Source organism: Mustelus asterias, unplaced genomic scaffold, assembly GCF_964213995.1.
Source record: "Mustelus asterias unplaced genomic scaffold, sMusAst1.hap1.1 HAP1_SCAFFOLD_63, whole genome shotgun sequence".
In the NCBI taxonomy this organism is placed as follows: domain Eukaryota; kingdom Metazoa; phylum Chordata; class Chondrichthyes; order Carcharhiniformes; family Triakidae; genus Mustelus; species Mustelus asterias.
The window spans coordinates 969,813-985,863 of NW_027590128.1; the positions used below are offsets into that span (position 1 = coordinate 969,813).

General features: G+C 49.1%; 3 protein-coding genes and 1 pseudogene across 3 annotated transcripts in view; 2 read left to right on the plus strand and 2 right to left on the minus strand.

Moving 5' to 3' along the window:
* LOC144483360 (uncharacterized) overlaps positions 1-16,051 on the plus strand; it is a 461,390-nt gene that overhangs the window by 325,299 nt on the left and 120,040 nt on the right. The window lies entirely within an intron of this gene.
* LOC144483333 (uncharacterized) overlaps positions 1-16,051 on the plus strand; it is an 84,058-nt gene that overhangs the window by 8,615 nt on the left and 59,392 nt on the right. The window lies entirely within an intron of this gene.
* LOC144483319 (uncharacterized) lies at positions 480-11,535 on the minus strand. The gene is made up of 3 exons (XM_078202038.1): positions 11,482-11,535; positions 3,199-4,164; positions 480-903 (listed from the first exon to the last, which is right to left on the minus strand). The coding sequence occupies exons 2-3, from the start codon at positions 3,975-3,977 to the stop codon at positions 480-482; spliced, it is 1,203 nt and encodes a 400-aa protein (XP_078058164.1). The 5' UTR covers positions 3,978-4,164; positions 11,482-11,535.
* Positions 11,281-14,377, minus strand: LOC144483320 (uncharacterized; annotated as a pseudogene).

Here is a 16,051-nt window from a genome sequence, read left to right on the forward strand (position 1 = left end):
GACAGGTGTTGTGAATAGGGAGGGAGTGTTTGGAAAAAGAGGCAACGTGAGACAGAACACCTGGAAAATGTGCACAAGGAAGGCCCGAGATGGCACAGGTGAATAATATCAGAATGTGGACCGGCCTCTCAATGGGACAGACAGTGAGAGCAGCAGATAAATCAGTGGAGAAAGATTGTTCAGAGTGTGACCAACCCTCAGGACGAGGATGGATGAAAGACAAGGCACTTGTAGTGATAGGAAAAATACTATTTACTGTCCAAAATAAAATTAATGTACATCTGCTTTTGTGGATAATTTCAGTGGAAACGGTGCCCTCATTTAAAGGGAATCAGCCACTGGAATAAAAATTGAGAGACCGGTCAGTCCAACAGCAAGAAACCCTTTGACCCTCCCACTTTATCAACTGTCAGAATGAAGATGCTTCAGTCCTGGATGTGATTAACAGCAGCAACAACAGCAAAATCCAACCCCTAAAATCATTTGTGAACCCACTGGTGTCTCAGCAGGTTGAATGACTGAGTGAATCCTTTCCCACAGTCAGACCAGATGAATGGCCTCTCCCCAGTGTGAACTCGCTGGTGTTTCAGCAGGTGGGATGATCGAGTGAATCCTGTCCCACACACACAACAGGTGAATGGCCTCTCTCCGGTGTGAACTCGCCGGTGTCGCAGGAGGCTTGATGAATTAATAAATCCCTTCCCACAGTCAGAGCAGGTGAATGGACTCTCTCCGGTGTGAACTCGCTGGTGTGCCAGGAGGGTGGATGAATTTCTGCGTCCTTTCCCACACGTGGAGCAGGTGAAGGGACTCTCCCCAGAGTGAACTTGCTGGTGTGTCAGCAAGTTTGATGAATTAACAAATCCCTTCCTACACTGGAAGCAAGTGAACTGTCTCTCCCCGGTGTGACTGCACCTGTGAATTTCCAGATGAGATGGGGAAGTGAATCCCTTCCCACAATCCACACATTTCCATGGTTTCCCCATGGTGTGGCTGTCTGTGTCTCAGTGCTTTTGCAGTCACACTGATGGCAAAATGGGTGATGGTTTCCTGCGTCCAAATGAATCGAGTGACTCTGTCAGGTCTTGATGTGAAGTTTAGTTTGGGATTTCTGATGGCAAATCCTCTCCTTTTAGTATCCTGTAAAAGGAGTTTACAAATGTCATCACTGTCTGTACAGCTCAGAAACTCAGAACAGACAATTCTAGTTGCTGTGAAACATTCTGTCCGCTCTCGTTCCCCAAACCTGTAAGTTACTACCTCTTGCTCAATCCCCCCCAACTCCCCACTCCCTCCATTCTCACTCTGCTGTATTCACCCTCCCAATTCTCTTCAAGGTGCTAATTCATGCTGATGGGCACTCTTGACACTCTTGTTCTCGACCAAGTGACAATAGGATCCGATGAAATAGGAGCAGGAGTAGGCCATTCGGCTCACCAACTCTGCTGTTCTATTTCATAAGATCATGGCTGATCTGATTGTGATTCTGACTTCATTTTCTTCCTGTCCCCCATAACCCTTGACCCTATATTTAATGATGCAGCCTCCACTGCTCTCTGGGCAAGAGAACTGCAAAGATTAACGACCCATTAATTGACAGACCAGATGATCGACTGAAGCCTCGTCCACACACAGAAACGTGTGTGGTTTCTCCCCACTGTGAACAGTGCTTTTTCCTCCTATGTTCAAAACTCGATCACATTCAGGGCAGGATAAATTGGGTGATGTTTGATTTTAGTTTCCTGAGTTCAAATCGTTTTCTTCTAAAAACCTATGAAATTGATTTAAAACACAAAAAGAGGAGTGAGAGAGAACCCACAAAAACACAAAGGCAGGTTGTGAATTGAGCTGAATGAATCTGGTAATTTGTGGGGCCGGCACGAGGACCAAGTGACAATGAAACAGCTGGATTGTCATAAAACACCAACTGACTCAGCAATGTCCTTCAGGGAAGGGAATCTACCGCCCGGTCTGGATCTGTGCAAGACTCTAGTCTCCATAGCAGGAGAGAGAGAGACAGAAGGGAGAAGAGGCAAGGGGTGAAGGAGAGGAATGTTATATATTTACAACTCAGCCGGAACTTACACAGAACCTCCTAAACCCTCAACCACCACCATTTAGCAAGGATAGCAGCTGTATGTGAACATCATCATCTCCAAGTTCCCCTCCAGTTCATACATTGTCTTGACATCCAGTGCTGAAAAATTGAAAATTCCTTCACTAAAATGTTGAGAGGTTGCGGTTTGCACAACATATTTGCGAAACCTCCCTGCTCACCAGCCTGATCCATCGCTCCCTCGGCACAGCCCATTCCCTCACCGAACCTGGGTCCCAGAAAAAAACTATCCGCCGGCATTACCCGGACTGCGCATGCTCCACTCCCAGCCCCGCCCCTCATTCACTCCTATTGGTTGGAGGACCAGCCGCTCCTGCTCGGTCCTCCAGTCCCGCCCCCTCTCCGCCTATTGGTCCGCAGCTGCCGTCAATCAGCCGGACATTGTGACGGTTTCAGATGGTGGGAGGGGCCACAGACTCGGGCTGACTTGCTGATTATTGATGTGGAGATGCCGGCGTTGGACTGGGGTAAACACAGTAAGAAGTTTAACAACACCAGGTTAAAGTCCAACAGGTTTATTTGGTAGCAAAAGCCACACAAGCTTTCGAGGCTCTGAGCCCCTTCTTCAGGTGAGTGGGAATTCTGTTCACAAACAGAACTTATAAGACACAGACTCAATTTACATGAATAATGGTTGGAATGCGAATACTTACAACTAATCCAGTCTTTAAGAAACAAAACAATGGGAGTGGAGAGAGCATCAAGACAGGCTAAAAAGATGTGTATTGTCTCCAGACAAGACAGCCAGTGAAACTCTGCAGGTCCACGCAACTGTGGGAGTTACAAATAGTGTGACATAAATTCTGATTCTAGGATCGCATGATAAAGACTCAGGAGGAAAAAAGCAGAAATATTTATGTGAAATAGTGTGACATAAACCCAATATCCCGGTTGAGGCCGTCCTTGTGTGTGCGGAACCTGGCTATCAGTTTCTGCTCAGCGACTCTGCGCTGTCGTGTGTCGCGAAGGCCGCCTTGGAGAACGCTTACCCGAATATCAGAGGCCGAATGCCCGTGACCGCTGAAGTGCTCCCCAACAGGAAGAGAACAGTCTTGCCTGGTGATTGTCAACCGCTCGACAATGTGTGAATTCGCTGGTGTGACCAAAGGCCACTTGAGTGAGTAAATCTCTTCCCACACACAGAGCAGGTGAATGGTCGCTCCCCAGTATGAGTGCGTTGGTGTGCAGTGAGGTTGGAAGATTGCCTGAACCTCTTTCCACAGTGCGTGCAGCTGAATGGCCTCTCCTCTGTGTGAACTCGCTGGTGTAACATGAGGCTGGCTGACTGAGTGAATCCCTTACCACACATACAGCAGGTGAATGGTCTCTCCCCAGTGTGAACCCGCTGGTGTGCAGTGAGGTTGGATAACTGTCCAAAACTCTTTTCACAGTAAGTGCAGCTGAAGGGCTTCTCCTCAGTGTGATTTCGCTGGTGTCTCAGTAGGTTGGTTGACTTAGTAAATCCCTTCCCACACACAGAACAGGAGAATGGCTTCTCCCCGGTGTGGCTGCGTCGATGGATTTCCAGCAGGCATGGGAAATTGAATCCTTTGCCACAATCCTCACATTTCCATGGTTTCTCCATGGCCCCTGCCCCAGTGTGACTGCGTCGATGGTATTCTAGCAGGGATGGATAATTGAATCCTTTCCCACATTCCTCACATTTCCATGGTCTCTCTCCAGTGTGACTGCGTCGGTGAATTTCCAACAGGGATGGATAATTGAATCCCTTCCCACATTCCACACATTTCCACGGTTTTTCCATCGTGCCAGCCCCACTGTGAATGCGTCGATGGATTTCCAGCCGGGATGGAAAATTGAATCGTTTCCCACAGTCCCCACACTTCCACTGTTTCTCCATGGTGTCAGTGTCCCTGTCTCTCTCCAGGTTGGATGATCAGCTGAAGCCTCGTCCACACACAGAACACATGTATAGTTTCTTCCCGCTATGAACGGTGTTATATTTTTTCAGGCTGTATAACTAGAGAAACCACTTTCCACATTCAGTTCACTGGACACTTTTGCTTGGGTGTGCGTGCTTCCAGATCCTTTTATAAAAGAATAGAAAGAGACAAAGGTCACAGCACAGAAGGAGGCAGTCACATTGAAATTAGAAATCCTTTGTTTTCTGAGACAAAGGTATTTTACAAAAGTCATCGCCGTCAGTACAGGACAGAAATTCAGAAAGGACAATTCTAGTTTCGATGGAACATTTCTTCCTTCCTCATTGCACCAAAGCTGTAAATCCCCATCCTTCACATTTTTGCTCCTTCCTGGCCTGAAATCATAGTCACAGAGTTTTACAGCACAAAAAGAGGCCCATTGTGTCAGTGCCGGCCATCAAACATATCTATTCTCATCCCATTTCTTGTACTTGGTCCAGAGCCTTCTATGCTATTGCATTTCAAACACTCATCTAAATGGTTCTTAAATGTTGAGAGTTCTCACCTTTACCACCCTTTGAGGTTCTGAGTTCCAGATTCCCACCAGCCTCTGGGTGAAAAAGTATTTTCTCAAATCCCCTCTAAATCTCCTGCCCCTTAACTCAAATCTATGGCAGCTGGTTTTTGACCCCTCTAAGGGGAAAAGTAACTTCCTGTCTATCCTAAACAAAAAGAGAACATGCTGGAAAATCTCAGCGGGTCTGGCAGCATCTGTAAGGACAGAAAAGAGCTGACATTGAGTCCAGATGACCCTTTGTCAAAGCTAAAAGGCATAATGTGGAGATGACGGCGTTAGACTGGGGTGGGCACAGTAAGAAGTCTCACAACACCAGGTTAAAGTCCAATAGGTTTATTTGGTACCATGAGCTTTCAGAGTGCTGCTCCTTCATTACGTGAGTGGACTCAAATAAAATCCAAATAAACCTAAAAGGCATAGAAAGTGGGAGATATTTATACTGTAGGGTGAGAGAATGAAAGATGAGTCACAGCCACAAAAACAAGGGGAAAAGGCTGCTAATGGCAGTCCATAGAGAGAATAAAAGGTATGAATGGCCAAATGGCAAAGAAGCTGAAATCAGAGAGTAAGCTGTGACAGATGAAGATGAAGATGCTTTTATCCCAAGTTTGCAGATGACACCAAGGTTGGTGGCATAGTGGACAGTGAAGGTTATCTAGGATTGCAACGGGATCTTGATCAATTGGGCCAGTGGGCTGATGAATAGCAGATGGAGTTTAAATTAGATAAATGCGAGGTGATGCATTTTGGTAGATCGAACCAGGGCAGGGCTTACTCAGTTAATGGTAGGGCGTTGGGGAGAGTTACAGAACAAAGAGATCTCGGGGTACAGGTTCATAACTCCTTGAAAGTGGAGTTACAGGTGGACAGAGTGGTGGAGAAGGCATTTGGCATGCTTGCTTTCATTGGTCAGAACATTGAATACAGGAGTTGGGACGTCTTGTTGAAGTTGTACACAATACATTGGTAAGGCCACACTTGGAATACTGTGGAGAGTTCTGGTCACCCTACCATAGAAAGGATATTATTCAACTAGAAAGAGTGCAGAACAGATTTACTAGGATGCTCCCAGGATTTGGTGGTTTGAGTTATAAGAAGAGGCTGGATAGACTGGGACATTTTTCTCTGGAGCGTAGGAGGCTTAGGGGTGACTTTATAGGGGTCTATAAAATAATGAGGCACAGATCAGCTAGATAGTCAATATATTTTACCAAAGGTAAGGATGTATAAAATTAGAGAGCACAGGTTTAAGGTGAGAGATACAAAAGGGTCTAGAGGGGCAATTTTTTTCACAGAGGGTGGTGAGTGTCTGGAACGAGCTGCTAGAGGCAGTAGTAGAGGCAGGTTGTGGTGAACCATCGTTGGTTCACCACTGGGGTTGTTATTGTGTTACTGTTGGGCTAGGGTGTTGTTGTTATGGGGGTTGTACTATGTTGTTGGGTTAGGGTGTTTACCTGTCCTAAGTGTTATCGTGGCACACTCCAGTGGGGTCCCGCCTCCGGTGGCAGGGTATAAGACCCCCTGCTCCGGCAGGACCCCTTCAGTCTGAACGGGTGAATTTGTGTTAGTAGTTTCATTGTTAATGTATTAAAGCCTTCAGTTCTAAAGCCTTGTTTCCGGGTGCTCATTGAGGTGCATCAATTTAATACATTAACTGAGAATATGGAACAGATCCTAAAACCGGATCGTCTGACACTGGACCCACGTGCGGTCGGTGCAGCTAACACGTTCGAACATTGGTGGAAGTGCTTCGAGGACTACCTGGCAGCCTCGGTAGCTATCACTACAGACAGTGATAGACTCCAGGTCCTCCACGCAAGGGTAAGCGACACGATTTACCTAGCCATTCGTGCAGCTTCCACTTACCAGGGTGCCGTCGAGCTCCTAAAGAATAGGTACATTACGCCACCCAACGAGATTCACGCTCGTTATCTCCTCGCTACACGACGTCGGCAGTCGGGCGAGACCATAGAAGACTACGCCAATGAACTCCTGCAGCTTGCCAGGGGTTGTGACTGTAAGGATGTCTCCGCCGAGCAGTACATGCAAGACCTCGCCCGAGACGCGTTCGTAGCAGGGGTAGGGTCCTCGTACATCAGACTTAAATTATTAGAAAAGGGGAAACTCAACTTGACCCAGGCAATGGGGATGGCCGTGAGGTTGGAGGCGGCGTCGAAGAGCTTGGCGCTGTACCCCGAGGACCACGTGCAGTCAACGTGGTTGGAGCAAGCTCTGCTCCCTCCTCGCCCCGCGAACCCGCGCTCCCAGATCGATTCGACGACGGCGGCAGCTCCAGGTGGCCAGCGATGCTATTTTTGCGGTGGGGCCAAGCATCCACGGCAACAGTGTCCGGCAAGAACGGCAATCTGCAGCCAGTGCGGTAAAAAAGGCCACTACGGCAAAGTCTGCAGGTCCAAACCGAAAAACGGCAGTGCAGCATGTAACCCTCCAGAACGGAGACCATCTCTTTCGGCGCTGCAGTACCCACGAGGTCCGACCACGTGCGATCTCAGGACGGCGCCATCGTGGCAGACAGAGGAGGAGGAAGACCACCAGGAGTCGCTGCGCTTGGAGCCCTCGGCCACATGCGATTCATGGGGGCGGCCATCATGGTCCACGACGACTAGGAGCGACCAGCAGGGGTCCTCAGCATCCACATCGGCAGCATGCAGTGACGCCCAGGGGCCAACGGTGGCGTCGATCTCTCTGGATCAGACCAGGCATTTCAGACTGGAACATTCCATGATGGAGGTAAATGTTAGTGGCAGAACTGTGAATTGTCTGTTTGACAGTGGGAGCACCGAAAGTTTCATACACCCTGAAACTGCTAAAAGGTGTGGACTCCGGGTTCTCCCTGCCAAACAGACAATTTCCATGGCATCACAGTCCCGGTCTGTACCGATCCAAGGACGATGTATGGTAACTCTTGAGGTACAGGGCACAGTTTACGAGCAATACAGGCTCCTTGTGCTACCTCACCTTTGCGCGCCAATTCTCCTCGGACTAAACTTTATGGCCCACATGAGGAGTGTGATCCTACAGTACGGTGGGCCACTCCCTTCACTGGCAGTAGGGAACCAGCCGCAGCCTCCAAATTGCCCAAAGCGCCCCGCGTGCAATCTATCCACCCTGAAGATCACGACACCATCCCTTTTTAAAAATCTGGTACCTGGCTGCAAGCCCATCGCTACTAAAAGTAGGCGTTACAGCGCTGAGGACCGGATCTTTATTAGATCTGAGGTTCAGCGGCTCCTCAAGGAAGGGATCATACAGGCCAGTGCTAGTCCGTGGAGAGCGCAGGTCGTGGTAGTCAAAAGCGGGAACAAACCTCGGATGGTCATCGACTATAGTCAGACCATTAATAGATACACGCAGCTGGATGCGTATCCTCTCCCGCGCATTTCTGATATGGTCAATCAGATTGCGCAGTACCGAGTGTTTTCTACCATAGACCTTAAGTCCGCCTACCATCAACTCCCCATCCGCCCAGAGGACCGACAATATACGGCTTTTGAGGCGGATGGTCGTCTATACCAATTCCTCAGGGTTCCATTTGGTGTCACCAATGGGGTCTCGGTCTTCCAGCGTGCTATGGACCGAATGGTGGACCAGAACGGGTTGCGGGCTACCTTCCCGTACCTGGATAACGTCACCATCTGCGGCCATGACCAGCAGGACCACGACACGAATCTCCAACACTTTCTACGCACTGCATCTCGCCTGAATCTGACCTATAACAGGGAGAAGTGCGTATTCCGTACGCGTAGGTTAGCCATCCTCGGATACGTGGTGGAAAACGGGGTCATTGGCCCTGATCCAGACCGTATGCGCCCACTCACTGAACTTCCCTTGCCCGCTAGCACGAAAGCACTGAGGAGATGCCTCGGGTTCTTTTCGTATTATGCACAGTGGGTCCCCAACTACGCGGACAAAGCTCGTCCGCTCATTAAGTCCACGACCTTCCCACTTACGCCGGAGGCCCAATTGGCCTTCAAGGTTTTGAAAAGCGACATCTCGAAAGCCACGATGCACGCGGTGGATGAATCCATCCCTTTCCAGGTGGAGAGTGATGCATCGGACTTCGCCCTAGCCGCCACACTAAACCAGGCAGGCAGGCCCGTCGCGTTTTTTTCCTGCACCCTTCAAGGCCCAGAGATTCGGCACTCAGCGGTGGAAAAGGAGGCTCAGGCCATTGTGGAGGCAGTCAGACACTGGCGCCATTACCTGGCAGGTAAGCGGTTCACCCTGATCACGGATCAACGATCCGTGGCGTTTATGTTCAGTAACACGCAGAGGGGCAAGATCAAGAACGATAAGATCTTGCGGTGGAGAATTGAGCTCTCCACCTATAATTACGATATTATGTATCGTCCAGGGAAGCTCAATGAGCCCTCGGATGCCCTCTCGCGCGGAACATGCGCCATCATGCAGGAGGACCGCTTGAAGGCTCTCCACAATGATCTGTGTCATCCTGGAGTCACCAGACTCTACCACTTCATAAAAGCCCGCAACCTACCCTACTCGGTGGAGGAGGTCAGGTCAGTTACTAGAAGTTGTCGGATTTGCGCAGAATGCAAACCACACTTTTATCGACCAGACCGGGCACATTTGGTCAAGGCCACTCGCCCTTTTGAGAGGCTGAGTGTAGATTTTAAGGGCCCCCTTCCCTCAACGGATCGGAATGTCTATTTTCTTAACATAATAGACGAATTTTCCCGGTTTCCGTTTGTTTTCCCCTGTGCGGACACGTCGACTGCCACCGTCATCAAGGCATTCAGTGAGCTTTTTACCCTGTTCGGGTACCCCTGCTATATTCATAGCGACAGGGGCTCGTCGTTCATGAGCAACGACTTGAGGCAATTCCTGCTCTCATTCGGGATTGCCTCTAGTAGAACCACGAGCTACAACCCTAGGGGTAACGGACAGGTGGAAAGGGAGAATGCTACAGTCTGGAAGGCTGTCCTACTGGCACTGAAATCCAAGGGCCTTCCAGTCTCCCGGTGGCAGGAGGTCCTTCCAACTGCGCTCCATTCTATCCGCTCCCTCCTGTGTACGGCAACCAATGCTACTCCCCACGAGAGGATGTTCTCATTCCCTCGGAAGTCGTCCTCGGGGACCTCATTGCCAGCCTGGTTGACGTACCCAGGACCCGTCCTTCTGCGGCGCCATGTGAGGGCTCGCAAGTCCGACCCCTTGGTCGAACCGGTCCAACTCCTCCACGCCAACCCTCAGTATGCCTATGTGGCATATCCTGACGGGCGAGAGGACACTGTCTCCATTAGAGACCTGGCGCCCGCAGGGGACGTAGCAACTCGTCGCTCCTATTCCCCCAGTCACAGATCCACTACTCCTCATTACTTCCCCAGACGTGGCGCGGTCAGCACCGGGACCAGTGCATAACACTTTTACTCCCATGTACAGCTTGCCTGAGACTCGGAGATCGGCGCCACCATCATCATCACCACCACCACCACCAAACGTTCCAGGATCCCCTACACCATCGCCTCATCAGGGCCGGCCGGCCCGGGAGTCTTTGAGGGGACAGCCAGATGTTGCTTTGAGAGAGCCACCGCAAGCACCTGCTCCGGTTTCGCAACCGGTGTTGAGAAGATCGCAGCGTCGGTGCGGTCCTCCAGACCGTCTGGACTTGTGAATCCTGTTATTTTTTTTGTCATTGTCTGTTTTCATCCACCCCGCCACCTTTGGTTCCTAAAGGAGGGGTGAATGTGGTGAACCATCGTTGGTTCACCACTGGGGTTGTTATTGTGTTACTGTTGGGCTAGGGTGTTGTTGTTATGGGGGTTGTACTATGTTGTTGGGTTAGGGTGTTTACCTGTCCTAAGTGTTATCGTGGCACACTCCAGTGGGGTCCCGCCTCCGGTGGCAGGGTATAAGACCCCCTGCTCCGGCAGGACCCCTTCAGTCTGAACGGGTGAATTTGTGTTAGTAGTTTCATTGTTAATGTATTAAAGCCTTCAGTTCTAAAGCCTTGTTTCCGGGTGCTCATTGAGGTGCATCACAGGTACAATTTTGTCTTTTAAAAAGTGTTTAGACAGTTACATGGACGAGATGGGTAGAGGGGTATGGGCCAAATGCAGGCAATTGGGACTAGCTTCAGGGTTAAAAAAGGGGCAGCATGGGCAAGTTGGGCTGAAGGACCTGCTTCTATGCTGCAAACCTCTATGACTATCCTAACTATATCCCTCATAATTTTAAAGACTTCAATCATGTCCCTATCAGCCTTCTCTGTTCTAAGAACAACAATCTCAGCGTAGCCAGATTCTCTCCATAGTTGAAATGCTCCAACACAGGCAACATCCTGGTGAATCTCCTCTGCATCCTCTCTAGTGCAATCACATCCTTCCTGTTGTGTGGTGACCAGAACTGCACACAGCACACTAGCTGTGGCCAACCGAGCATTTTGTACAGTTCCATCGTAACTTCCCTGCTCTTCTGTTCTATGCCTTGGCTGATAAAGGTAACTATCTTATATGCCTTGTAACCACCTCACCAACCTGTCCTGCTTCCATCAAGTATCTTTGCACATGCACCCTTAGGTCTCTCTGCTCTACTTCCTAGCATCCTCCCATTCATTGTGTATCCATACCCACTGCAGCATCTCCACCCTCCACTTCCAGCTTCCTCCTTCGCTCCTGTGAACGGATTGAGAATAAAATTCTTGAATCAAACATTTTCTCTCCTGGTCACGGGGACCCTGAGAACCCGCCCGCCCTTTGTGACGTCACAGATAGCCGCGCCTGCGCCCTGCAGCCCGCTAGAACAAGATGGCGGCCGTTACCCCGGGCCTGTTGCCGGGAAAAGCGTCGGTACTCCAAACGCGAGAGCTGCAGGATTTTATTGGGGATTTGCGGCCTACACCGGGTGTTAATGAACTCTCTCCTCACCCTCCGCCTCCTACCGGCTGCCGTTTCTTCTCGCGCCGCCGCCTCTTACCGTCCGCGGTTCGACAAACCAGCTTCTCGTCCACTGTCCAGCCTGCGCATGTTCAGTACAAAGAGGAACTGCGCATGCGTTCAGGTCTCCTGCTCTGATCGGGGACATTCTCTCCCGCGGGGCAGGTTGGGTAACATCCCCGCCATTGATCCAGTGAGTTTAGAATTATTTATCCGCTGTTGCTGAGACTCAGTAAGAAGTCTCACAACCAGGTTAAAGTCCAACAGGTTTATTTGAAATCACGAGCTTTCGGAGCACCGCCCCATCATCAGGTGAATCTCCACATCTACAAGCATCTTCATATAATTGCCAAGACTGCGCTCGTCCCCTCAGCCTCCTGCAGCCACACCGCACATGCTCCGTTCAGGGAGGTGGGCACTGGGTGCAGAGCTTAACAGGCATGTGCGTGTTGCCCTTGAGAAGGAGATTGGCCTGATTAACCTGGCATTTATTTCATCAATGGAATGAAATATCGAGGGTCACAGTAATTGAAAAATAAAATTAACATTATCTACTCCTACTCGTTAGCTATCCTGTGCAAAATTAATATATTAAAAGTAACAATTAATTTTTTTATTAATTGTCTTTTTAAAAAATTTATCATGCTAATCTGATTTAATTTCCCAACTCCAATTCATGGCCTCATTTTGTTCCTGTCTCCAAGCCCCTTAACTTTATCTGACAGTGTAATGTTGTCCTGGAAGCCAACAGGAAGTGGTCTCAGAGGATCAAGGGATTTGATTTGATTTATTCTTGTCACAGATATTGGGATGTAGTGAAATGTATTGTTTCTTGTGCGCTGTACAATCAAAATATACTATTCATAGAGTACATAGGGGAGAAGGAAAGGAGAGGGTGCAGAATATAATGTTGCAGTCACACACAGGCTGTAGAGAAAGATCAGCTTAATATATTGTAGGTCCATTCGAAAGTCTGTTAGCAGCAGGGAAGAAGCTGTTCTTGTTGATTGCTATATATTAGCAGACCTTTGCATCTTTTTTCTAATGGAAGAAGGTGGAAGAGAGTATTTCCAGGGTGTTTTGCGTCCTTGATTATGCTGGCTACTTTCCTGAGTCAACGGCAAAATTATGAGAGACATAGACAGGATGGATAGTCTGAGGCTTTTTCTGAGGGTGGCACGGGCTCAAGGTGAGAGGGGGAACGTTTTCAATGCAGAGAGTGGTGGATGCTTGGAACGTGCTGCCAGAGGTGGTGGTGGAAGCAGGCACATTAGTAACATTTAAGTGGCATCTGGATGGTACATGAATAGGAAGGGAATGAAGGATACCGACTGAGTATGGGCAGAAATTTATTTTTTAGTTTAGTTAGGGCATCATCATTGGTACAGGCTTGGAGGGCCAAAGGGCCTGTTCCTGAGCTGTACTTTTCTTTGTTCTTTGAAGTTTACATGGAGTGAATGGATGGGAGGCTGATTTGCATCATGGACTGGATTACATTCCCAACTCTTTGTAGTTTCTTGCGATCTTAGTCAGAGCAGAAGAAGCAGGGAGTTCTGTAATAAGTCAACCTGTGCTGACCAGTCAAGTGTGTAATTGCGAAATGAAAACAGGAAATGTTGGAAAAACTCAGCAAGTTTGGCAGTAACTGTGGACAAAGAAACAGAGTTACGGACACAAGCCAGTCTGACTCTCCTTCAGATTCTTCTTCTAAGTCATTGAGAAACCCTGGTTACCAAGTTATCTTTTAAACTTAAACATAGCATTTCACTTTCAGTCAGGAACAGATCCCAGTTTTACACCAATCTCTGATTTGACAGCACATTTACAGCATCCATCATTGTTCTTCCTGACTCTAAACCTAGTTGTAAAGGAGTTTCTGTTCCGTGTCTAGGAGCCCTGAACCATGGAAGAGAGCAGCTGGGACACATTTCTTACCCACCTCAGGATTCACCTACACGGGGATTTTGCTGTCAGTGAAGAGCGATGTGAAAGAGCCAAGTGCTATTTGTCCCTCTCAGTGTGACCCTGAAGGATTGTATCCAGGCTGAAGTTCTGTTCTTACTGTGTGATCCTTCTGCAGATTATCCTTTCTGAGTTCCAGCCTGGTGATGTTAAACATGGAGGTGGGAAAGACAAAAATCTACAATAATGTGTTTAAAACAAGTTTAAAATTTATCCTGAACATTAAACACCACCCAAGTTATTGGGCTTTGAACATCAGCAAAACAAACTCCAATTATCCAAACCAACATGCTTCTGCCTGGATGTGATTAACAATAGTCATAACAAGTCCCTGCTCTCACTTGTGAACTTGCTGGTGTCTCAGCAGGTTGAATGAATGAGTGAATCCCCTCCCAAATACAGAGCAGATGAATGGCCTCTTCCCCAGTGTGAACTCTTTGATGTTCCACCAGAGTGGAGGATTGAGTGAATCTCTTCCCACATATGGAGCAGCTGAACGGTCTTTCAACAGTGTGAGCTCTCCGGTGTTTCCACAGGCTGGATGACTGACTGAACCCTTTCCCACACATGGAGCAGGTGAATGGTCTCTCTCCAGTGTGACTGCGCTTGTGTCTCAGTACCTCACTTCCACGAAACACTTCTCACATTCAGGACAGTTGAAAGGTTTCTTATCAGAATGAACATGCCGATGTGTCAGCAGGCTGGATAACTGAACAAATTCCTTCCCACACACCAGGCAGGGGAATGACTTCTCGCTGGTGTGAACCCGCATGTGGATAGGGAGCTTGGATAACTGTGCAAATCCCTTCCCACACACAGAGCAGGTGAACGGTCTCTCCCCAGTGTGTCTGTGTCGATGAATTTCCAGCTGGCATGGGTAATTGAATCCTTTCCGACAGTCTCCACATTTCCACAGTTTCTCCATGGTGCCAGTGGCCTTGTGTCGTTCCAGGTTGGATGATCAGTTAAAGTCTTGTCCACACACAAAACACTTGTAAAGTTTCTTTCTGTTTAAACTTAAACAGCATTTCACTTTCAGTCAGGAACAGATCCCAGTTTTACACCAATCTCTGATTTGACAGCACATTTACAGCATCCATCATTGTTCTTCCTGACTCTAAACCTAGCTGTAAAGGAGTTTCTGTTCCGTGTCTAGGAGCCCTGAACAATGGAAGAGACCCCCCCTGTCCCCCTGCCAGAGAGCTATCGGGCCCCCCTCCCCCCCACCAGAGATACATGCTACCCGCCTCCCTCCCCACCCCCCAGAGAATGATCTGGCCTCACTCCCCCCCCCCCCCCGCCACCAGAGGACGATGCCCACCCCCCACACCCCCCAGAGATACATCTTACCCACCTCCCTCCCCCCTCCAAGAGAATGATCTGCCCCGCCCCCCCCCCCCCCCCCCCCGGCCAGGGAACGATTTGGCCTAATCCTCCCCCACCCCCCAAGAGAATGATCTGGCTTTACTCCCCCCTCCCCCGAGGTACATCTGACCCCCCCTCCCCGGTCGATCTGGGTTAGTGAGCCGTTGGAAGCTCTGAACGCCCCTCTTCAGCAGCTGGAGTGCTCGAATCAGACTTTTATTCAGCAGGTCCATTTCGGTGCGATTCCGGATCGGCTAACGCGGTGGTAAAGGGAGAAATGCTGATAAAGTTGGGCGGGCAATTCATTAATTCAATTTTAATGCATGCAAATGCATTTAAATCACCGTTGCGCCCGTTTCGGGCGTGAATCAGATCATGGCCATTCCCGGGTCTCAGTAAAGTGGCCATCTGCGTGGGCGCGGAGCGTGTTAATGGTCTCACACCCAACTTTACCATGTTTTCGCGCCTGCAATGGTAAAATCGGGCCCTATAGCTCAGCCTTCAACACCATATTCAATGAAACTCATCTCCAAACTCCATGGCCTGGGTCTCGGCTCCTCCCTCTGTGACTGGATCCTGAACTTCCTAACTCACAGACCACAATCACTAAAGATAGGCAACAACACCTCCTCCACAATCACCCTCAACACCTCCTCCACGATCATCCTCAACACCGGTGCCCCACAAGGCTGTGTCCTCAGCCCCCTTCTATACTCCTTATACACCTATGACTGTGTGGCCAAATTCCCCTCCAACTCGATTTTCAAGTTTGCTGATGACACCACTGTGGTGGGTCGCATCTCAAACAATGACGAGACAGAGAATCTGGTGAGCTGGTGCAGCAACAACAATCTGTCCCTCAATGTCAACAAAATAATCATCGACTTCAGGAAGCGTAGAGGAGAACATGCCCCTGTCTACATCAATGGGGACAAAGTAGAAATGGTCAGAAGCTTCAAGTTGTTAGGTGTCCAGATCACCAACAACCTATCTTGGTACCCCCATGCCAACACTATAGTCAAGAAAGCCCACCAACGCCTCTACTTTCCTAAAGACTGAAGAAATTTGGCATATCATCTACCACTCTCACCAACTTTGACAGATGCACCATAGAAAGCATTCTTTCTGGTTGTATCACAGCTTGGTATGGCTTCTGCTCTGCCCAAGACAGCAAGAAACTACAAAAGGTCGAGAAGCCCAGTCCATCACGCAAATCAGACTCTGTCTGCACTTC

Bases quoted from the DNA above. Each gene is read 5' to 3' on its own strand.
- LOC144483319 (XM_078202038.1), bottom strand. From the start codon at position 3,977: ATGGAGAAACAGTGGAAGTGTGGGGACTGTGGGAAACGATTCAATTTT. The intron at 904-3,198 runs ATTGTCGAGCGG...GTGCAGTCACAC, and splicing joins TCACACCAGCGAATTCACAC to CGGGGAGAGACAGTTCACTT.